This window comes from Chanos chanos, chromosome 6 (assembly GCF_902362185.1).
Source record: "Chanos chanos chromosome 6, fChaCha1.1, whole genome shotgun sequence".
Classification (NCBI taxonomy): domain Eukaryota; kingdom Metazoa; phylum Chordata; class Actinopteri; order Gonorynchiformes; family Chanidae; genus Chanos; species Chanos chanos.
Genome location: NC_044500.1, coordinates 48,279,886 through 48,304,557, shown reverse-complemented (window position 1 = coordinate 48,304,557; position 24,672 = coordinate 48,279,886). Strand labels below are relative to the sequence as shown.

General features: G+C 43.2%; 3 protein-coding genes across 3 annotated transcripts in view; all 3 read left to right on the top strand.

The window, feature by feature from the left end:
• zmynd10 (zinc finger, MYND-type containing 10) overlaps window positions 1-695 on the top strand; it is an 8,086-nt gene extending 7,391 nt beyond the window's left edge. The window contains exon 12 of the mRNA XM_030778458.1: window positions 596-695. Within this exon, the coding sequence (XP_030634318.1) occupies window positions 596-695 (100 nt within the window). The remainder of the gene's footprint in view (window positions 1-595) is intronic.
• Window positions 696-3,872: 3,177 nt separating this feature from the next.
• LOC115814560 (ras association domain-containing protein 1-like) lies at window positions 3,873-20,598 on the top strand. The gene is made up of 6 exons (XM_030777447.1): window positions 3,873-4,188; window positions 11,889-12,013; window positions 18,240-18,344; window positions 18,670-18,958; window positions 19,361-19,476; window positions 19,822-20,598. Exons 1-6 carry the CDS (start codon window positions 3,873-3,875, stop codon window positions 19,966-19,968), a joined length of 1,098 nt encoding a protein of 365 aa, XP_030633307.1. The 3' UTR covers window positions 19,969-20,598.
• A 712-nt stretch (window positions 20,599-21,310) lies between these two features.
• Window positions 21,311-24,672, top strand: tusc2a (tumor suppressor 2, mitochondrial calcium regulator a). Its single transcript, XM_030777489.1, has 4 exons — window positions 21,311-21,443; window positions 22,572-22,787; window positions 23,299-23,419; window positions 24,048-24,672. The coding sequence occupies exons 2-4, from the start codon at window positions 22,639-22,641 to the stop codon at window positions 24,111-24,113; spliced, it is 336 nt and encodes a 111-aa protein (XP_030633349.1). The 5' UTR covers window positions 21,311-21,443; window positions 22,572-22,638; the 3' UTR covers window positions 24,114-24,672.

Here is a 24,672-nt window from a genome sequence, read left to right as displayed (position 1 = left end):
TGACGTGAATGTCAAAGTCAAAGACTTTTATCTTTGTATAAACAATATTTTTCTGCTCAAAGTCTCCTCTGTTACCTGACAGCACTGGGCAGTTTGGATTAGGACATAATTCTTTGGCTGACTGGCGCAATGGGTTATCACAGATAACTGTGCCTTCCAAAGAGGTTAGAGAGCCCTTGTTTAGGGCGCACGGTGGAGTCCAGAAAAGACTCTAACCCTCCACTGTGGAAACCTGGGTTCGTATCCTGGTAGTGGTGCTCCTGCCCTGGCTGGAACAGGTGGCAGTATTTAGGGGTGTGAAACAGGCACGGGGTCACCTCCCTGTCACTGCAGTAGCGGCTACCACTGGTCACTCAGGGTGTTAGGACTAGGGTGGACAGACCAGGGGACCGTGACCTGAACCTCAGCACACATAACAGCCTCAGTGGCTCCACGGTCCAGTGGAAAAAGTGGTCAGTGTCTGATGAGGAACAGAAGTATACGGAAATTGGACAAAACTAAAATAAAAAGAAAAACTGACAAATTTGATTCTGAAACCATTCATATTAATCACTGATAGTTATGTGTTTTCTCTCTCTTTTTCCATCTGTTCAAGAGAGTGCCAGGTCAAACACTGGCCGAAACACAAGGCGGCCTGCCAGCTGATGGCAGACACCAGAGACATGCCACACAACAACCCCAACATCAGCGCCTGAGAAGGACTGCAACTCTGCGGAATGACAGCAAAGAAAGAAAGAAAGAAAGAAAGAAAGACAGAAAGACCCGGCAGCTGCAGTCTGACTGAGAGATATTTACAGTGTTTCACAGCTGTCTACACAGATGGAACACAGAGGTCTGTTGCCATGGTTCCCTTAGCCCTCGAGAGGCGGAGCCTGACATTGTGACATCATCAATAACCAAAGCCATAGTCACTTCTTGGAGAAAAATGTGATTTAAGTGTTTAGCGCTGGTTGTCATGTTGACTCACTGTGTCATTAGAATTTTTTTTTTTTTTCCACCAACTGTGAGCAGTGAGAAACAAGAAAGCAATCTCTAAAGTTAGGACAGTGTCTTAAAACATATTTAAACTTTGAAACATGTTGTCGTGTCTCTTCAAACATACTTTACATAAGACTCATTTAAAGGGACTGTTTCAGACGATGTTTTGGTTTTGTACTGAATAAACTCTAAGGTGTTTAAAAAAAAAAGAAAGAAAGAAAATGTTCCATTTTAGAAATTTGGCCTTGACAGTGACCAAAGAAATAATTGTCTCATTATGGATATATGAAGCATGAAAATGCAGTATGCGCGTGCGCATAAAAGACATGCATGTAAAGCCTGTTTGGTTTCAACTTTCCCCCTGCAAACTTTCCTAAGTGGTGCAGCTGTGGGACCAGTGTGGGGTGAGCCGTGGGTAGCCCGTAAGCAGACCGGTCTGAGCGATGACAACGCCAAAGCCACGGCCCCGTGTAGGCAGACCGAACTCCACCGCAATTGTGCAGGGGAATCCCGCGTCACCGGATCGAAATTTATGCGTATCACACTTCTGTTTGATGCCTTAGATTGTTTGTGATGACTGTCGACGTTTGTGGTTACAATGGAAAACACAATACACATTTTATAATCAAATTCTCGCTTTTAATCACGGAGACTTTCAACTTGTTCCCGACATTGTTTGGCACGCACTCGTGCTCACACTCAGCAGTTTCCATTTTTCCAGTTAATATTTTTTTCTCCTATATATCGCACAAATATTTTGCTGTCGAAAGTAACAATTTGCTAATGGTGAGTTATTTCTGCTTTCCCCAAAATCATTTTGTTGCTAGAAAGGGAACTTTTCACGCACATACCTATAGAGTCGACGGTCCAGAAAGTCAACTGTCGCTGTTACGCACCTTGCGTTAGGGCTATATGCGTTTTACCGTATCTATTCCATAAGATACCCACAACCAAAGATGAAGCCGTAACAGAGCCGGCGCCAAGGAGGGGGCTAAAGGGGGCGCTGCCCCCTCAGATAAAATTGTTGCCCCCTCAGTTTTAACTGTTGCCTAATCATAATTTACACGTTTGCCCCCTTTCAAATCTCAAATGCCCCCTTAGTCATTGCACCCTGCAGCCGGCCCCGAGCTGTATATAAACAGAACTGCTTTAACACCATCGTGTTGAGATATATCACAAAAGAGGGGACACGGAGAAAAGGGGAGGTCTAATCAAACCCCCTCTTCTCTCGGAGCACTCAAACTCGGGCCCGCTTTGAGAGTCGAGAGACGACACGCAAGAAATTGCTTAGATTCCGGAAGTGTCCGATGAAAGCACGCCCGTTATTCAGAAACAATTTAGGTCTGCTAAATTAAAACCATCCCCTCTCACTCTCGCTGGAGCCGATTGGACTGCATCTATGCAAACGATTAAGAGTAACATGTCAGTTTACTTCGCAATGTGGGGTTACAAAACTTCTGTCTGTGTAACTTCTGTAACGGCACGAGTGTAGCTGCTTATTAATGTTCTCCACCGTTGCATATATCACCGGCTGGGATGTTTCTCTCTATCCGGAGCTGCTGTTTTTCTCCTGTCAGACAAAATCATGGGACACTTCTCCAGCTTTGCGCCTGATGTTAATGTCGGATTATCTTTGAACACAGCTAAATGGACTTTTATCCGTGACAGCGCTGGGCAATCTGTTACTCCACACAAGAGACGACATGACACGGGAATATATCTTTCTTCGTTTTAAACATCGTTTTAACATTCACTGCGAGCGACACAGGGTGAAAGAGAGTAAAGTCGGTGATTCCGCTGAATGAGCTGAAGTGAATGCATTATAAACGGATTTTTTTAGTCAAATACCATCTGAGTCGCATTTGTTGCGCTGGACTCATTGTCTTCATTTTATCATGCTAAAGAGATGACAAACTATGATTTATAACGGACTTTCTGGAATGGATTTTACCGCCAGGACGGTGTGTCGTTCAATACTTTGTAGCTCAGGTAAGTTTAAATGTTCATAATGTTTTCTGATCTAAAATACATGTTAATACTGTATTATGTAGCCTTCTCACAAAGAGAAATATTTGACAGGTTTGGATTAAACGTTAAAAGAAGGGATGGGTCAAATTTGTCCGGCCCTTAACGAAAGAAACGAGAATAAAAGTAAGATGACCATCAGCCTAACGATGTCTGTGAACTACCATAGTTTCTACTGTATTTAGCCTAATCAACTATATATAAATATATAAAAATAAATTTAAACATTATTTGTTTCGTTACCACTGTGCTTCTTCCTACCCCGTCACTAGCCCGTTGGAACAACACGGAGTCAATTCATTCAGACTAGTAAAGTATTCTAGGGGCATCAGTGGGTAAACTTAAACTACCGTGCAGGAATGCCCCCTAATGACCAACACAAACACACACACACACACACACACACACACAGACATACACACACCTTGGACTGTTTTCAACCATCTTTACAGAGTTGGCAGGGAGGTCCTTTGGAACCAAGACTGAATTGTCGAAGTTTGAAGTTGTTTGAGAATGCAGACAGTGAATTACAGTTTACTAGAGACTTCACAGTTGTTATATAAGTATTCCTTCCTTTCCTTAAGGAACGTTTCCCTGGATCTCCTCCACCTCTGACACTGTATCTCAACCAGCTCAAAGAACCTGTCTCTGGTTTGATCTGAACGATGTCTCTTGTCTCCTCGTGCTTTAGTGGACCAAGAGTGAGGAAACTGTATCGTCAGTTCACAGAGCGTAATCTGGTCCACTGTCAGTCAAACTGCATTAGATAATGACTCTAGGAGCAGGAGAAGAGCCTCATTAAAATTAACTTGCAGTGCCGTTGTCTCCAGATTTTACGCCGTGAAGGAATCGTTGACATAACAAGCACAATGTCTCACGAGGAGCTAATCGAGCTAAAAGAGTTAGCATCGGAGGATCGTATAGAACTGACTGACATCGAGGCCCCGAGGACACCTCGGCTGGAGAGGGTCAACGCCCTGCGGATCAGCCCGGGGAAGGTCCCGGAACTCCTGAACCGGGTCAGGATCATCAGGCTGATAGGAGACACCATGAGGGGCCCGCAGTTGGCGGAAGACACCGGAGAGGGGCATAACTTCCAGCCCTGTAGCCACGCCCACCCCACCTGGTGTGACCTGTGTGGAGATTTCATCTGGGGAGTGTACAAACAGAGTCTACGCTGTTCCAGTGAGTACCACCTCTCTCTCTCTCTCTCTCTCTCTCTCTCTCTCTCTGTGTGTGTGTGTGTGTGTGTGTGGCCAGGTGGGAGGGTGGGTAGGTCTGTGTTTGCAGGTGTGAAGGGGAGAGAGAGAGAGAAAGAGAGAGAGAAGGAAGGAGAAGACAACTCCCAGATTGTGTTCCCTCAGAACCATTCCTCTATGCTTCTAGTTGACAGAGTGTGTAACGCCTGGTCTACGTGCAGCTTAGGTCTGGTGTTTCAGGGCTCTCAGCAGGATAAATGTGCTTTTTGTTTCGAGTTCTGCTCTCATGGTTCTGTGTATTCATCAAGTCTGAATGGAGCTTAATGAGGCCAGTGTGTGAAGAGGAAGACAAAAGTCTCCATCCGCAGTGCTACAGGCTGACAGTATTCAAATGGGAAGTTCCCACAACCTGCGCTGTTTCTTAAACACGAGAACAACACACACAGACACACAGACACACACACACACACACAAACACATGCACATGCACAAGCGCACACACACACACACACAAACACACACACACACACAAGGGTGAAGATAAAACTGCTCTAAAAAAAAGTGAAATGAAAATGAAGAGTTGATTAAAAATAAATAGTTCATTTGTTCACTGTGCTGATGTTCAAGAAGTTTCCACCATGCGTGTTCAGCAAACATAGAACTAACTAATAAACTAAATGAATAAATAAATAAATAAATAAGCTAGTGTTAATGGGGTCTGAGAGAGTGAACCAATAATTAACACTCAGCATCAGTTCCACACTGCTTCAGACCAAGACAGTATTAACACTCTCAGCATCAGTTCCACACTGCTTCAGACCAAGACAGTATTAACACTCTCTGAGTTAGTTCAACACTGATCCAGATCCAGAGAGTATTCAGACACTGAGAGTTATAACTGAGCTGTGTATATCTGTGACACTCATAAGGAGTTGATTAGTGTACTGTGTATATCTGTGACACTCATAAGGAGTTTATTAGTGTACTGTATATATCTGTGACACTCATAAGGAGTTTATTAGTGTACTGTGTATATCTGTGACACTCATAAGGAGTTTATTAGTGTACTGTGTATATCTGTGACACTCATAAGGAGTTTTTTAGTATACTGTGTATATCTGTGACACTCATAAGGAGTTTATTACTGCACTGTGTATATCTGTGACACTCATAAGGAGTTGATTAGTATACTGTGTATATCTGTGACTCTCATAAGGAGTTTATTAGTGTACTGTGTATATCTGTGACACTCATAAGGAGTTTATTAGTGTACTGTGTATATCTGTGACACTCATAAGGAGTTTATTTGTATACTGTGTATATCTGTGACACTCATAAGGAGTTTATTAGTGTACTGTGTATATCTGTGACACTCATAAGGAGTTGATTAGTATACTGTGTATATCTGTGACACTCATAAGGAGTTGATTAGTGTACTGTGTATATCTGTGACTCTCATAAGGAGTTTATTAGTGTACTGTATATATCTGTGACTCTCATAAGAAGTTTATTAGTGTACTGTGTATATCTGTGACTCTCATAAGGAGTTTATTAGTATACTGTGTATATCTGTGACACTCATAAGGAGTTGATTAGTGTACTGTGTATATCTGTGACTCTCATAAGGAGTTTATTAGTGTACTGTATATATCTGTGACTCTCATAAGAAGTTTATTAGTGTACTGTGTATATCTGTGACTCTCATAAGGAGTTTATTAGTATACTGTGTATATCTGTGACTCTCATAAGGAGTTTATTAGTGTACTGTATATATCTGTGACTCTCATAAGAAGTTTATTAGTGTACTGTGTATATCTGTGACTCTCATAAGGAGTTTATTAGTGTACTGTGTATATCTGTGACACTCATAAGAAGTTTATTAGTGTACTGTGTATATCTGTGACACTCATAAGGAGTTGATTAGTGTACTGTGTATATCTGTGACACTCATAAGGAGTTGATTAGTGTACTGTGTATATCTGTGACACTCATAAGGAGTTTATTAGTGTACTGTATATATCTGTGACACTCATAAGGAGTTTATTAGTGTACTGTGTATATCTGTGACACTCATAAGGAGTTTATTAGTGTACTGTGTATATCTGTGACACTCATAAGGAGTTTATTAGTGTACTGTATATATCTGTGACACTCATAAGGAGTTTATTAGTGTACTGTGTATATCTGTGACACTCATAAGGAGTTGATTAGTATACTGTGTATATCTGTGACACTCATAAGGAGTTTATTAGTGTACTGTATATATCTGTGACTCTCATAAGAAGTTTATTAGTGTACTGTGTATATCTTTGACACTCATAAGGAGTTGATTAGTGTACTGTGTATATCTGTGACACTCATAAGGAGTTGATTAGTGTACTGTGTATATCTGTGACACTCATAAGAAGTTTATTAGTGTACTGTGTATATCTGTGACACTCATAAGGAGTTGATTAGTGTACTGTGTATATCTGTGACACTCATAAGGAGTTGATTAGTGTACTGTGTATATCTGTGACACTCATAAGGAGTTTATTAGTGTACTGTGTATATCTGTGACTCTCATAAGGAGTTTATTAGTGTACTGTGTATATCTGTGACACTCATAAGGAGTTTATTAGTGTACTGTGTATATCTGTGACACTCATAAGGAGTTGATAAGTATACTGTGTATATCTGTGACACTCATAAGGAGTTTATTAGTGTACTGTGTATATCTGTGACACTCATAAGGAGTTTATTAGTGTACTGTGTATATCTGTGACACTCATAAGGAGTTTATTAGTGTACTGTGTATATCTGTGACACTCATAAGGAGTTGGTTAGTATACTGTGTATATCTGTGACTCTCATAAGGAGTTTATTAGTATACTGTGTATATCTGTGACACTCATAAGGAGTTGATTAGTGTACTGTATATATCTGTGACTCTCATAAGAAGTTTATTAGTGTACTGTGTATATCTTTGACACTCATAAGGAGTTGATTAGTGTACTGTGTATATCTGTGACACTCATAAGGAGTTGATTAGTGTACTGTGTATATCTGTGACACTCATAAGAAGTTTATTAGTGTACTGTGTATATCTGTGACACTCATAAGGAGTTGATTAGTGTACTGTGTATATCTGTGACACTCATAAGGAGTTGATTAGTGTACTGTGTATATCTGTGACACTCATAAGGAGTTGATTAGTGTACTGTGTATATCTGTGACTCTCATAAGGAGTTTATTAGTGTACTGTGTATATCTGTGACACTCATAAGGAGTTTATTAGTGTACTGTGTATATCTGTGACACTCATAAGGAGTTGATTAGTATACTGTGTATATCTGTGACACTCATAAGGAGTTTATTAGTGTACTGTGTATATCTGTGACACTCATAAGGAGTTTATTAGTGTACTGTGTATATCTGTGACACTCATAAGGAGTTTATTAGTGTACTGTGTATATCTGTGACACTCATAAGGAGTTTATTAGTGTACTGTGTATATCTGTGACACTCATAAGGAGTTTATTAGTGTACTGTGTATATCTGTGACACTCATAAGGAGTTGATTAGTATACTGTGTATATCTGTGACTCTCATAAGGAGTTTATTAGTATACTGTGTATATCTGTGACACTCATAAGGAGTTGATTAGTGTACTGATTGAGGGTGAAAAGAGTCTCTGGCTGAATGTCTGAGGGAGTATGCAGTGCTGCAGGTGTGTGTGTGTGTGTGTGTGTGTGTGTGTGTGTGTGTGTGTGTGTGTGACCTGGTCCTCAGGTCTCTCAGTAGTGTCGTGTGCCATGACACTCAGGCTCTGAGATCCAGGGAACCACAGACAGGTTCAGCCCATGTCACATGTTACTGCCGCTGCTCTGATGTGGAAGATGCAGCAGATTATTAGATAACTTATTGTAGTGTTGGTACTGGGGAGGGATGGGTTATGCATCCGGATTTGAGAAGTACGGATTCCTCCTATTTTTACGACATAAACGTGTCGTAATTATCAGTCTTTTGTTTATGCCATATGTGTTTGGTTATTTGTAACATGTTTGTAATACATTTTTAATACGTTGATAGTATGTTTGTAATACATTTTTAATACGTTGATAGTATGTTTGTAATACGTCTCTGTGGTGTGTGGAAATGCAGGAGGTGACTGGGCGTATGCGTGAAGGCTAGAAATATAGAAAATATTTAAACTGAGTGCAACCACAAGTCTCAAATTTGTCACAGCGTTTCCAAAAGACATCATAATCACTTTTCTCACACACACAGACACACACACACAGACACACACACACACACACAAGTGTGTAATGGTTTCATTGTGTTTTTATATGCTCTGTGGTATCCTTTGCGGAATGAGCGGATCCGTGTGATTCAGATGTTTGGACGTTTCCGTGACTCCGGCCTTAAAGCTGACACTTGTCCGGTGTATGGGCAGCGGTTGGTCTACAAACCGCTGACCCAACCAGGTTTATTCATTTACTCACTGACCCAACCTGGTTTATTTATTTACTCACTGACCCAACCAGGTTTATTCATTTACTCAGTCGTCCACTGATCACGTGTCTTTGAGTGGCATGTGTCTTTTCTCGTGTGAATCGATGCTTTGTTCCTGTCTTACCTCTAACAGCACTGGTCTTCCACTGCGTACAAACACACACACACAGTTTTAAGAGGCTTCTGAGAAAAAAAAGAAAAGAAAAAAAAATAGAACTGCAAATAGCTTTTTGAAGACGTGGTAAGGACACACCCTGTCCTACCAGCCTCATCTGAACTGAGAGAAGAAAATGTCTGTCTTCCATTCTGTCACACGTCTCTTTAAATACAATATCGTCATGGGACTCACAGCAACAGTCACTCTCGCTGGTTCCTCTCGATACCCCTGCAGTGCAGTGTCCAGCGTAGTCACTTGAGAATTACGTTTTGCGTTTAAGACCTTTACTGTCCGTGTGGAATTGTCGGGCCGTTACTGCGTATTATGAGGTAAAGCAGTAACTTGGCTCACTCTCAGACGGAAGTCATGTTCTTCTTAATTGCCCAGATAAACTGTATCTGTAATCTGAGACTGAAACCGAACGAGTCTGAGATGTTTCATATGTCTTCTGCTCTGTGGGGTTTTTTTTTCCTTATCATATAGCTTATGTAACCACTCATAACTTCAGTTCAATAAGAGTTACGGCCTTAAAGCTTGCAGTGTGTGTTTTGACAGATGGAAGAGGGAACCTCTCTAGTCAAACAGCTGACCTTGTGTTTTGGAATAAGATGGGGGGGGGGATGTCTCCAGGGGCAGGGGTGTGTGTCTCAGAGTACGAATACACCACACTTCCTGTTTGCCCTGGGCCTCCTCTCTTACTGTAGATGACAGAACTGTTTGTGTCTATGGCTTGTGTGACTGTATTGAAATGGATAATATTTATGTCTCTGTTTGTGAATGTGTTTGTCAGAGTGATAAGTGTGCTGTAAGTGTTTATGTAAGTGGATCTGTTTGTTTGTTTTAGTATTTAATAAATAGAGGTATCTGTTCCATACAGTAAGGATGAGGAGAAAAAGATGGGAAAGGAAAGCGCATGTGTGTGTGTGTGTGTTTGTGTGTGTGTGTGTGTGTGTGTGTGTGTGTGTGTGTTTGTGCGTGTGAGTGACTGTTTGTGTGTGAGTGCGTGCATGCGTGTGAATGAGTGTGTGTGTGTGTGTTAGCAAAAGAGAATTTGTATGTGTGTGTGTGAGTGTGTGTGTGTGTGTGTGTGTGTGTGAATGAGTGTTTGTGTGTGTGCGCACGCGTGTGTGTGTGCGCACGTGTGTGTGTGTGAATGGGTGTTTGTGTGTGTGTCCGTGCGTGTGTGTGTGTGTGTGAATGAGTGTTTGTGTGTGTGCGTGTGTGTGTGTGCGCGCACGCGTGTGTGTGTGAATGGGTGTTTGTGTGCGTGTCCGTGCGTGTGTGTGTGTGTGTGAATGAGTGTTTGTGTGTGTGTGTGTGTGTGTGTGAATGGGTGTTTGTGTGCGTGTCCGTGCGTGTGTGTGTGTGTGTGAATGAGTGTTTGTGTGTGTGCGTGTGTGTGTGTGTGAATGGGTGTTTGTGTGTGTGTCCGTGCGTGTGTGTGTGTGTGTGAATGAGTGTGTGTGTGTGTGTGTGTGTGTGTGTGTGTGTGTGTGTGCGTGTGTGCCTGTAAGCACAATCAGAGTAGCTGTGGGAGAGAAGAATCAAACCTCAAACTCTGCTGTAAAGCCCTGCCTGTTTCCTGCTCAGAGACATTTGTACATACCGCCCCCCCCCCCCTCTCTCTCTATCTCTTTCTTTCTTTTCTCTATACCTGTTCCTCTCATCTGTCACCTTGTATTATCTTGTCATCTCTTTGTTTCTTCACTTCAATTCATTTGCCTTTCTTTGAACTTCTTCTCTCTTTTCCTCTCTGTCCCTCACCCCCCTTCTCTCTCTCTCTCTCTCTCTCTCCCTCTCTCTCTCTCTCTCATACAGTTTCCAGTAAGTTCTCATTTTTCAGTGGAGTAATGCTTTTTGAACAGGTCTGAGGGTCATATGGTTTCATTTAGTCTCTGTGTTGTGTTCCATGCTCAGCTGATGGAATGTTTGATGCACGGACCACATTACACACCTACGGTTGTCATGGGGATGGAGCTTCAACATTCTAATTCTGTGGTTCCATAGTTCCTTTCCCCAACCCCCACCTCTCATACTCTACCAGAAAAATTGATTCACACCAAAGAGATTTAACTTTCTTTATCACTCATATTTACTCTGTGTGTGTGTGTGTGTGTGTGTTTGGGTCATGCAGTGCAGTTATGTATGCATATAAAGAATACATTAACTTTGCTGTGGTATCGCTGCGTTTATCCAGTCACTGAAAAGAAAGATCATCTAAAACGTCAGAAAGACCTTCACTCTAAATTCATTCCCTCACACGTGTGAGTACTCTAACTCACCACTAGAGGGCAGTACATATTTATTGCCACAAATCTGAGCAGAGGAGAAAAGAGAAGTGGGAACATACAACCTCACAAATCTGTTTGTCCCATAAGACAGAGCTGCCCTCCTGCCCTCATCCCCACACAGGGATGCCTTTGGAATTATAAAAAAAAAAATGTCTTTTAAAAAAATGCCTTGCTCATGGCGTTCACCTTTCGCATAGCCGAAACGCTTGGTAATGTCCACAGAGTTGAGCATAAGTTTTGACCGGTATAGAAATCTGCTGTGCATTATTCCAGACTGAGAATGAGAAGAGAACTGAATAGTTTTGTCTTTGACGAAATGTCTCTCTCCACCTCGTGATGCAGTGGAAGTGTAACTGGATGCTGTGGTTGACTGTGAAACTGCAGTGGGTGAAGAGGTGACTGCATGCTGTTCGTAAGACTGGCTAGACTGGGTAAACTGGTCCCACAGGGAAACACAGTGGTGATACTGGGTTCAGTGGGCAGTGGATTCATCAGTGACACAGCAACCGAGCTATTTTTTTTGGGAGCCGGGGGGGGGGGGGGGGGGGGCTCCTCTCTTTTTGTCTCCCTCTTTTTTGAAGAGGAAGAAAGCAGAAGTAATATCTATTGTGCAATCTCTCTCTCAGACGCTTGGTCATAAGACATTTTAGACAATGTGAAATATCGTAATTACATCGTAATATATCTAATGTGAGAATCTCTCTCTCTCTCTCTCTCTCTCTCTCTGTATGTGTGTGTCAGACTGTAGGTTTACGTGTCATTACCGCTGTCGGGCTCTCATTAAGCTCAACTGCAGTCTGGACCATGGGTCCACAGTGGATCTGTCCGAGGGAACGCTGGACACCATAGAGACAGACACTAACGTGGTAAGACAGAGTCTTTAGTCAAAGCCTTACCGTAGTACCTTACTGTAGTGCCTTACTGTAGTACCTTACTGTAGTACCTTACTGTAGTGCCTTACTGTAGTATCTTACTGTAGTACCTTACTGTAGTACCTTACTGTTGTACCTTACTGTAGTGCCTTACTGTAGTATCTTACTGTAGTACCTTACTGTAGTACCTTACTGTTGTACCTTACCGTAGTACCTTACTGTAGTACCTTACCGTAGTGCCTTACTGTAGTACCTTACCGTAGTGCCTTACTGTAGTGCCTTACTGTAGTACCTTACTGTAGTATCTTACTGTAGTACCTTACTGTAGTACCTTACTGTAGTATCTTACTGTAGTGCCTTACTGTAGTGCCTTACTGTAGTATCTTACTGTACTACCTTACTGTAGTGCCTTACCGTAGTACCTTACCGTAGTACTTTACTGTAGTACCTTACTGTAGTGCCTTACTGTAGTACCTTACTGTAGTGCCTTACTGTAGTGCCTTACTGTAGTACCTTACTGTAGTACCTTACTGTACTACCTTACTGTAGTGCCTTACTGTAGTACCTTACTGTAGTGCCTTACTGTAGTACCTTACTGTAGTATCTTACTGTAGTACCTTACTGCAGTATCTTACTGTAGTACCTTACTGTAGTACCTTACTGTAGTGCCTTACTGTAGTACCTTACTGTAGTATCTTACTGTAGTACCTTACTGCAGTATCTTACTGTAGTACCTTACTGTAGTGCCTTACTGTAGTGCCTTACTGTAGTATCTTACTGTAGTGCCTTACTGTAGTACCTTACTGTAGTATCTTACTGTAGTACCTTACTGTAGTACCTTACTGTAGTATCTTACTGTAGTGCCTTACTGTAGTACCTTACTGCAGTGCCTTACTGTAGTGCCTTACTGTAGTATCTTACTGTAGTACCTTACCGTAGTACCTTACCGTAGTACTTTACTGTAGTACCTTACTGTAGTGCCTTACTGTAGTACCTTACTGTAGTACCTTACTGTACTACCTTACTGTAGTGCCTTACTGTAGTGCCTTACTGTAGTACCTTACTGTAGTGCTTAGGTATGTGTACTGAGAGAGAGAGAGAGAGAGAGAGAGATCGGATTATGGCCAAATTTATTGCCATATTACCAAAATCTCTGGTAACTTCAAGTCGTGGAAGATCTGTTTTTAAATGTAAATCACTTTCCTGTGCAGCTGTAGTAAAGTCACCAGTGGGATAAATGCAATACGATGCAATACGATACGATATGATCCACATTATCAGATAGGTGCTGTGTATCTCCAGAGTTATAAATGCAATAAACATGTTGATTATTCTGGTATCTGTCCTGTGACAATGAGGAACTGTGTAACAGTATAAAGTTCTCATACAAACACAGTATATTACAGTGTACAGACAGAGTAGATCACTGTAGATCACTCACAGTGAATAGGAACATGTAGGAGAGGTGATCATTTGACCTTTACAGTCAGACAGTTTTTGTCAATAAGGTTGGTGAGATATTTCAGAAATGAAAAATCAGCCATTCACACAGAAGCAGACACACTCACATAGCATGGTCTGCAACATCCTGATCAATCAACACACAGTCAAAAACCACCTACGTAACATGACTCAGTATATGGAAAAAACAGACTGTGTACAATCCAAATATATGCACGCATGCACACGCTCACACACACACACACACACACACGCACACACACACACACACACACACACACAGACACATGCATAAACTCACACACACACACAGTCAAGTGAATTTAAGGTACAAATACTAAATGATTCGATTATGAATGTATAAATGGATGATTTGGCTTTTAATATTTGAGTGAATGGTTAGTGTATTAATGTATGAGCGGATATATCGAGTTTATTAGTGCCCGTCACTGTAGCTGCCTCTGTTCCCAGTCTGGCTGGGCATTCAACTGGAGCTGGTCCTACTCGGTTTCATTTCCTTCTTTATATTCAAATTTTAACGCAGATAAATATTCCTATTTGAATATGGCCGCTGAACTGCTTGACTGGACGGTTTACTGCAAAATGTTTTGGGTGTGAAGCGCAGATTGGTTCATCTCGATTAGCGCTGTCATGTTTTGAGGATTATTCCCAAAAAGTAGGCCTGTTGAATTCGTTGGGGTAACCCTCCCCCCTACCCGTTTTCATGTTCTAATGTTACGGCAGTCAGAAAGAGAAAAAAAGAAGAGAGAAACAGGCCGGGCCGGGGGCACAGGGGGGTGATGTGACATCATTGTCGAGTTGGAACTTCCCGTTTCTACCCAATCATGGCGGGGCTTGGCTAGTGTTGTATATTTTCCAATCTTAACGGCCTGGGCGGGGCGCATCCGGTATGAGGACGCTGGGCAACGTGGGATCTCACTAGTTTTAACGTGAGATAGCATCTGGTCGAAGCAATACGCTGTTAATCTTTTATTTACTAAATATCTTTGTTCGACAACGTTCATCGCTTTAGAGTTCTGAATAGACAGGCTACGTTTAGAAACAGACGTTTTGTTAAGATTGGCCACCTCGAAGAAGTTTGCCAACTCCTATTTCAGCTTTTAGCGCATTAAAACACACAGTGCGCTGTAATATTCCTTTTAAAAAGTTTACTTTGGATATATTTTTTACCATGAGCGAAGCCAGCTGTTCCGATAAAACCCCGTCTTTTGAGATGACATGGGGCAGTTCTACCAGCAGCGGCTACTGCAGCGACTCGGACTCGGACTCGGAGTTCGAGCAATATTACACCGCCCGCACATCGTTCATTCGCAAACCCAAGGCAGAGCCGCCAAAAGTAAAGGTGAGAATTCTCGAATATTTAGTAAAATGCTGTTCAGAGACGCTCGATACATGGTTTACATTGTTTGCCGGGTGTTGGCCCAGTTCTTAAAAGTTGTCTAACTATCAACCGCAAGTGGTCGCGTTACAGCGGTCGTAAGGCACGGACTCTAAACTTTATGAATCTGTTGTGTTGATCTCTCCGTTCAAATGACCTATTCACGGTAACTAAATATTTTAAGGAAATTCAGACTGATTCAAATGTGTTTATTGCAGTGTGGATGGCTCAAATTATTCTGTTTTGATTTTTTCATCTTAAGACCTGTGAAAGTTCTCGTATAGTTTTCTATTAGGCTTTTCTTAGTAACCAGAATAACAATATTTATAGCTGTTGTGTCTGGTCTCGTGTTTATCTCCGTTCATTCCTGTAAACGCTGATAACAGTTAAACGGCGCTTCAGAGGTTGTCCGGCAGGCCGAGGCAGGCATGTTTTGGGGATGCATCAGATACGGCAGCTGTTATGACTGGAGGCCCTGATGAATAATTGTGACAGTCTTTACCATAGGAATGTCTGCCTCTAGTAACACACTCCTCAAAAACGACCATTCTCATTTAGAAAGCGCCGCGACCTTTACGCTCTATAGGGGTGGATTCTCATTGTTTTGTTTTTAATCAGCGTAGAAGTTTACAATAAGAGTGATTGAACCTGAAAACGCCCGACCTTAGTGAGGATAAACGCTAAAACCCTGAGATCTGTAGAAATACGATATAAACACTTTGATCATCTTTCTTTAGTCATTTACTCCACTCAGGTAGAGAGGCCCGCTTTAGAGTCGGTGTCTCCAGTGAGACTCTACACACGTCATAATCACATAATGGTTGAGTTCGTCGTCTCAGGGGAGATGAGTATTTGTACGTTGCGCAGACCCGTGGGTCAGCTAACACAAGGGGAAATACAGTATGTAAATGCAGAGTGAAGAAAGTGTCCATGTTACTGACACAGTGACTGGAATTTTTATGTATATAAATATAAGCCATTGTCAGCGTAGGCAGGAGCAGTAGCACTGGTACACAAGGGTTCAGTTTTAGAGTAGACTGACAGACCCATCAGATCCGCAGCACTGGGTTTCAGTGATAAACATTTGCATAGCGCTAAACTTGTTTAGTGAGTCAACTTACAATAGACAGGCTTAGGTGTGGGCCTAGGATGCACCCTGGGTTAAGGGTTGGGTTTAGGGTAAGGTTTGTGTGTGTGTGTGTGAGAGAGTTTGACCACAATGCTATTAAGCTGTTAATGGTCTGTTTGATTGGTTATTGAGTGTTTAAAGGGCAGGCATAAGCCATGCAGGGCTGGTCTGGTCTTGTAGAGACACAGGCATGTGTGTGAGTGTGTGTGTGTAGGGACACAGGCGTGTGTGTGTGTGTAGAGACACAGGCATATGTGTGAGTGTGTGTGTAGAGACACAGGCATATGTGTGAGTGTGTGTGAAGAGACACAGTCATGTGTGTGTGTAGGGGCCTGGTTCCGTTCCAGTTCCAGACTGAGGGCACAGCCTCCTCTTCACATAGTCTGAAATTCCCACACACAGAAAGGCACTGGGATTCAGCCGGAGGTTTCCTGGTTTGTTGGCTCTGAGGTATATGGACGCAGAGGGAAGGGTGATGGCTGAACGGCTGTGTTTGTTTTGCAGTGTGGACTGATAAGATAACTGAGCTTCTCTTCTTTTGACGAGTACAGCTGTTCCTCCAAAACTCAAACTCTCTCCCACTCCTGTAGCTGCTCACACCGGGGTGATTCTCTCAAAGCCACTCGGAACATTCTAGAATGTCTTTAGAATTCTCAGATCAGAATGTATGGAACAGCTAAAGCAGCTCGTAGAGGCATTCATATGGTGGGACAGATATTTGAGAGCGCAGATGAATAGCGTTTTACTACAGGATGCGTGAATAAGGTCATAAAAAATCGCCATGACTCCCACGTGAGAAAAGTCCACACAAGGGAGTCTTTCAGTCCGGGGATGGGAAATGACACAGGCTATTTTTACATGAGCACCCCAGTCAGGAATGCACACTCACAGCCAGAACAAGCGTGACGGACAGCTGCATGCTCTTACGGGGTTGCTGTTTTCTGGAGAAGGGGAGGGACCAGGGAATCCGATTGGTTGGCACTGACATCATGGCTCTTTGGAGAGGCTGGAGAGGAAGTATGGAATCTGATGCAACAGGGAACCAACGGCCTTCGCTGGACACACGGCTTCATATTACAGAAAGAGGAAATACAAGAGTGCCAATAGTCCATCACTTCCCTCTGTGTGTGTGTGTGTGTGTGTGTGTGTGTGTGTTTAGGATGCCGAGTGGGATCAACTATAAAGTTAAAGAAAATTATTACTCAGAGATTGGAATTTTGTTACTTAATATCTGGAGGTGAACAGTTGCCTCAGTTTATTTGGTGTGTATGTGTATGTGTGTGCGTGTTCTTGCGTGTGTGTGGGGGAGGGGAAGATTGTAAGAGGAATGATCGTATATTGCCTGCAGTTGTCTTGTCAGCTGCTGTGAGAGGAGTCTGTGTTGTGTGTGTGTGTGTGTGTTTCCCACACTCTGTGAGAAGAGTCTGTGTTGTGTGTGTGTTTCCCACACTCTTAAAAATCAGCCTGGAGAAGTCACACCCAGTGAACAGACACACCTGACTGTCGCATGCGACATGTGATCACACACAGACACACACAGACACCAGTGTTTACACTAAACTGGTTTGTCTGCTGCGCGTGACCGCAGGGGATGTTGGCGGTGAAGTTTCGAAGCGGTGTGTTATATCGTTGAGGACGCTGTAGAGGTCAGTTTAAAGACGGTTTTATGCTGACTGTCAACCCAAGGACTTGAAACTGAGTAAAGGGCCAAACTTGTTTGAAGAGAAGTCAGACTTGTTTTATGGGTGGATGTGACACACTTGCAGATTCTCACAGGTGTCCAGAGTTTGCTCATCACCGTCTGTCTGTTCATCTCCATAGTTAATTCAGTTCACGTGCTGACTCATTCACTGTGTCTCTGAGACAATTCCCAAACCCACTCGCTGCTGACACCTAGTGGTGTAAGTGTGTCATGAATATGTTCTCCCCACAGACAAGATAACTTCTTAGTGAACGACCTCCATAAATAAATCCTCTTTACATACTATGTGCAGACTGTGTGGAAATTCATGGACTGACTCTATGTATACACCCTTAATTATGATCCTTTTTGAGAAGTAGGAAGTAGGTCAATTGAAACTAGTCATCGTCAGCGTTTTGGTGAACTGAACTAGAACTGTGGGACCAGTAAGAGGAAGACTGGAAGAACAGGGCTGTGTGCACTGGTCAGCAAAAGAACATGTGATTCAGACAATAACAGAAATATGATATGTTTGTTCTCTCTCTCTCAGGATGAACAGGTTGTGCAGGGGAAGCAGGAGCTGTCTCTGGCTGAGATTCAGCAGAAAGTGAAAGAGTACAACGCTCAGATAAACAGCAACCTCTTCATGGCCTTGGTGAATATTTAAACCCCCTTTCTCTCTCTCTTTCTCTCTCTCTCTCTCTCTTTCTCTCTCTCTCTCTCTCTCTCACACTCACACACACACACACACACACGCATGCATTCAAACATTCAGGCTTTTCATGATCACACACATTAGCTCAGTGACTGACAGGAGGTGAACCGGGAGAATCCGGGTGGTCTGTTGTGAGATAAAGGGGAGACATTTGAAAAGTGTAGGAGCCATGAACGTGTGTATGTGTGAAAAGTTCACCCTCACACAGGAAGTGAGTCTGTGCAGTGTGTCATTAAAGTTGCTGTTGTTTCTTTTTTTGCTGCAGAATAAAGACGGCTCCTACACGGGCTTTATTAAGGTCCATCTGAAGCTGGTCAGGCCTGTGTCTGTCCCGCCCCCCCGAAAAGGCACTGCCTCTTCAGCCAACGGGAGGCGGACGGGGCCCTTAAAGAGACGCACCTCCTTTTACCTGCCCAAAGACACGGCCAAGCACCTGCACATCAGCTCCCGCACGCGCGCCCGTGAGGTCATCGAAGCCCTGCTGAAAAAGTTCACCGTCATCGATAACCCCGCCAAGTTCGCCCTGTACGAACGCAGCGAACGCCATGAGCAAGGTTAGCACACACCTTTCACCCCACGTCACCCCAACCCCACCCCACTCACACTTACACTCACACACTCTCAAACACTCACACTCATACACACTCACACACTCACACATACACACACACTCACACACTCTCAAACACTCACACTCATACACACACACACCCACACACACACCTGGTTGCCCAGACCTGACAGAGTATTTCCTCCCTTCTTTCTCTCTCTCTCTCTCAATTCAGTTGAATTCAATTTAATTCAAAGTGCTTTATTGGCATCTGTATTGCCAGAGCAGTCATACAAATGATAAGGAATACAAGGAACAAGTCATCTAAATCTAATCTATGTTTAAATCTAATCTCAGTCTAAATCTAATCTCAGTCTAAATCTAAACCTCTCTCTCTCTCTCTCAGTGTACCTGCGTAAGCTGTCTGATGAGGAGTGTCCTCTGTATTTGCGTCTTTGTGCTGGGCCCAATGAGAAAGTCCTCAGCCTGGTTCTGAAAGAGAATGAGACCGGAGAGGTTAATGTGAGTACCCGAATCAGAAAGACGTACACACACACACACACACACAACCTATGTCTCGTGTGTAAAATAACCCTCTTCAAAGCAGATGTGCACAGTACCAGAGAAAATACCACTGTTTCAGTGATTCAGTGTTTTTCTGTCATTAAATAACTTGTCTTGACACTCTCCATAACAATGAATGTCTTTGAAACTGACACTAGTTCTGTGAGTTTTCCGTATTCGCAAACACTTACAACTCTGAATGTTTCTATCAGTGGGTTGAGTGTTCAGTTTGACGCAGGCTTTCGGATAAAACTCGCAGTTTGACCCGTTCCTCTGAGTTTTAATGTTCTCTGCCTTTCACAGTGGGACGCCTTCTCCATGCCAGAGCTCCAGAACTTTCTGAAAATTCTCAAACGTGAGGAAGAAGAGCACGTGAAACAGATCATCCAACGCTACGAGCGCGCACGGGGACGCATCAGGGAGGCGCTGTCTAACTCCACCCCCGGCTGAGCAATGCACCTCCCCACAGGAGCGCCTGTGTGTGTGTGTCTGACTGGCCACCACTAGGGGGCCTCAGTCATCGCTGCAGCCAAAGACCCAAGTGGACAGCCATCCTCCTAAACTCCTCTCTTGAAAGGAGAGGACTAGCAGGGAATGAGAGTGTGAGAGAGAGAGATAGTGATGAACCTGATGTGCCTTTTACCTGGAGAGTGAGAGAGTTGTGCAAGAGAGAGCGAACGATCGAATGATGGCGCGAGAGAGAGCGAATCATGTGCCTCAGAGCAGATTTGTGATTGAGTGAGTGAACACAGTAGTGAGTGAAAGACCATAACAGTATTAGCAGTCAGACTTGACTGTAGTCCGTGTGTTACTGTTGGTCTCTGTGGTTCCACTGTTCTCCAGGTCTGAGTGACTGATTATTGAGGTGAATGCTTTGAGTTGTGATGAATGTTTTTGAACATTGTGAGGAAGTTTCACTCGTCTGTCAGGAGTGACTCTTCAGATGACCAACATTTGCTGGAACTAGAAAATTAATCCTAAATTAAAGATAGGGATTATTTCTAGATTAGAGCACTTACAAAAATTACACACACATACACACTTACACACACACACTCACCCTCACACACACGTACACATACACACTCACAAATGTATATTACACAGGGCAGGGTAATGTCTTTTTGTTTGTTTGTTTGCTTATTCTTTTGTCTGTGTCATGTTTATGTTTTTCTTTCTTGACCACTGTTAACTTTGACATTCTGATGGGTTCTATCACTGTTCTATCACTGTTCATATTTCACTGAATGTTTCCACTTTTTTTTGGAAAACATAATCAAAGTTTTTCCTGCAATAAATAGTTCTGCACAGTAAATGCGTGTGGTGTCTGTTGGTTTTGGGGCAAGGGGGAGTGTTATTGTTTGAATACTTTTTTTCATTGCTTACACACTGTTGTTAGGATTATAGCATTCCATTATGATTTAAGGTTAATGATCTTTACCACAATCCATAATATTAAGTGGTTACATGCACCATAATTTTAAACACGCACGCGTCTATATTTATACAAATGTAAGTACAATACCATTTTTCCGTTACAACATGGTTTTTAACGAATTAGGCGGTTCCTCGCAGTGATGTTTTCCAAAGACATTTAAACACTATGGCATTGAAAAGGTTTTCCGCCTTTTTGCATCTAGGTCAAGTCTATGTATTTTCTGTCGCTGTTCTATGCAATACTAGAGAACAGAAACTCCAGTGAGAGAACATGTAGTTTGGTGGCGTAAAGTGTACGGCGGATTACTGTACTGCGTAAAGTGAACGCAGTTCTTGAGTTCTAGGAGCAGAGGAGCTCGGTGGTTTGTTTTGGTAGCTGCTGCATTTGTTAGCATTGTAAACAGTAAAGAGACGCGTCTTAATGCAAGAGATCCTCATGAACCACGAACCAGAGGAATGAAGACATGAAGCTGGCCTGTACAAAAGCAGTATGTACGGTCTTGGTCTCATTCAGTTTACACTAGCAGGCTGTTTTTGCAAGCGCTAGTTTGGCTCCGTGTCCGTATACTTGCGTAGCTCGTTAGTTTGATTAGGCTTTGTTATTTAAACGGACTAAGTTTCACGCCAGCGTTTTCATACCTCTTTGGGTTTGAGGTCTTTTCTTTGGATTGAAGCACCTTTTTAATTCACCAGTCCTGCGTCACTGTAACAGTAATTGATTTCTGTCAGCTGTTAGTCTTTGCAGAGGAACAGAACAGAACAGCAATAGAAGCCATGGTTGCTAGTTCAAATAACCTGACCCGTGTAGCCTAGCTGTCCTCGCCAGCTAGCAGTGTACTCGGAGTGTTAATCGTATGCTTTCGATAGCCGATTATTAAAGCTGGTTTGTTGCTATCGCTGGCCTGGATTAGCGTATGTGTCAGGTTATTTTTGGACGAAGCTCCATCCGACAGTGTTTATGGAACTTGGAGTGATGGTAACAGCAAACCACGCTAACTCCAGTGGTAGCTCAGTTTGATAAAGTAAATTCTTCAGTATTGTTAGCAGTGTTGTTGTCTACAATCAGGTGTAATCTTAATAAACTGGGATGATTCTTGGCACTCAAACTTAGCAAGGTGGCGAGGTGAAACGGCGACGTTTCCTGATTGAAAAAGATTTTGGTTTACAGCACGTTTCTCATTCATTTCCCGGTATTAAACTTTGTTAAGCGAAGCCACTGCGTGAATATCAGGTATTGTTTAATTAATTTCGCCAAAGGGGGTCACGGGTCACCCCGTTGGCCTGTGGAGATGGTCAAAGCGGAAAATGACGCGGTATAGAGATGTGCTAGGAAGTGTTGTAATCATTGACAGTCTATGAAGTAATGTTTTTCCAGCTGGCGTGCAGTCGCCTCATGTTGGCACTAACTTTCTGATAGATTTATTTTGGCACCTAATACGACAAAACTTTTCACCGTTCAGATGTGTCTCATAAATGAGGCGCGTTACCTACACCACTGTGCACGTTTCTACAATAAGAGCGTGCTGAGCTCGAGGCCGTCCATAGAACAGTTATTTGAAGCAATCCTCGCAGTCTTTTCTGAGTCATTTAATCCGTTGTGTCGCTGTCTTTTTCAGCGCTGACCGCTCTCCAGGCCGCCTGCCTTCTCGCAAACAAACACACAGTAATGCCCTGTCTGTAAGGATGGGCGGCAGCGGGTCCAAGTCTAAGGGTGTCTGGCCTTTCTCCGGGTCAGGTGCCGGAGTGGATGGAGGCGGCGAGGGGAACGAGCAGTCCCTGGCCCGACTCAGAGGTTCCAAAAACGCCACACCATTTGTCTTCACCAGGAGGAGGTAATTTTCTGGCTCATGATTGGTTGTTTGGTTACTGTTTCGGTAATAGCGTTATACAGAGATGATTAACCCGCGCAGATGTATGGTAACTGGCTGGTCTCACAAAGGCCAGTAAAGCGGAGAAAGAAAGGTGCGGTTTTACTCTGCTAAACACAGGCTGTAATTATCTGAGTCTGGCGGTTGGCTCTCTGCTTTCAGTCAGACGCAGAGTTAGCCTCAAACTACAGGATTGGCTTGTTTTTTTGTTTTTAGTTTTTTGACTTTCGGTTAAAAGGCTTTAAGCGTTTGGAGTGCCGACTTGAAGGCTGTTTTCAGAGCAAGGCTCTTTCTGTGTCGTTACGCCAGCTGTGCACCTTCCCTCCGCAATAAACAAAGATTTTATAGTATTCTTCCACATGTTTGGCTGCTCTCTCTCTCTCTGCCTGGCAGTAAGGCACCAGTAGGCAGGCTCTACTGTGTGAGTCAGGAGACCGAGGAGGTGAGCTAACAGCCCGCTGTTGTTCCACTTTAGTTCCCTGTATTATGACGAGGACGGTGACCTGGCCCACGAGTTCTACGAGGAGACAGTGGTGACGAAAAACGGCCGGAAGAAGGCCAAGCTGAAGAGGATACAGAGGAACCTCATACCTCAGGTAAACACACAGGGACCTGGTTGTGTCGTTGTAAGACCACTGATCCAGGATCTGCTCCCTCTTTTTTTTTTTTTTTTGTCAGTGTTATTTTATTCGTGACCATTCTGGAAGGCAGACACTGATTGTAGATCAGCTGGTCTCTCGCCGCTGAGAAACTTGATACGTGTAACCCTGGGTTAGTTTCCCAAAGGAACCCTCAGCTGGAACACCGCAGACACTGAGGCTGCAAGACGAGGGCTTTAGGGGGAACTGTGAAAACTTTTTTTTTTTTTTCTCTTCCGAATGTCGGAAATGATGTCACAGCCCCGCGACAGAGCCAACAAATCTACTATTCTCTTTGGGGGTTTTTTTTGGTTTGTTTGTTTTTGTTTTTGTTTTAGTTTTTTAAAATCTCTTAGCATTGAATCTGTAAGTGATATTCTGTGCCAGTGACACTCCACAGTAAAAAATAAAAATAGCATTAGATGTTTATTTTATGTGTTTATGTTATGTTTTCACCACTCTCATCCATAAGTGAAGCTGTTTATTTGTCACTGACGCTGGTAAAAATGAAATGAGCTGCTTCTGTGGGTTTATAGCTTTTGTGTTTTCATCTCCTGTGTGTGTGTGTGTGTGTGTGTGTTTGCAGGGCATTGTTAAGCTGGACCATCCTCGAATCCACGTTGATTTTCCCGTCATAATTTGCGAGATTTAGATCACTCACACCCAGTGCACCCTGGGAGATGTCACTTGATGCCACCCCCACCCCCACCCCACCCCAAAACGACCCCGGTTGCGACTGCCCTCTGTTATCCCTTTCACATCCTCGCAGCCGACTCCAGACATCGTGATCACCTGTAGTAGTCTCCAGAGAGGATGTACTGCAGCGCCCCGTGTGGCCGGGAGGACTAAATGTGCTTTAGGAGGCTTTGCTGAAAGGCTGCCCCCCCCCCCCATGCTGAAAAAACAGAAACACAAAGTGGATCAACTGATTTATGCTTCAGTGTAAAACTATAGATATTAGATTAAAGTTCTCTTGCCTGTGATGTACAGAGACACATGCGTGTGTGCGTGTGTGTGTGTTTGAAAGGAAGAGAGAAGAGATTGCCTGTCTGTCTCAGTATGTGTGTGTGTGTGTGTTATGCAGCTTGCCCATGTTTTTGGATTACATGAAGGTGTGTGTGTGTGTGTGTGTGTGTGTGTGCGCACGTGTGTTTGAGTGGAGCCCAAATATGCACTAGTGACACTGTATTTTCATGTAAGTAATCAGAGTT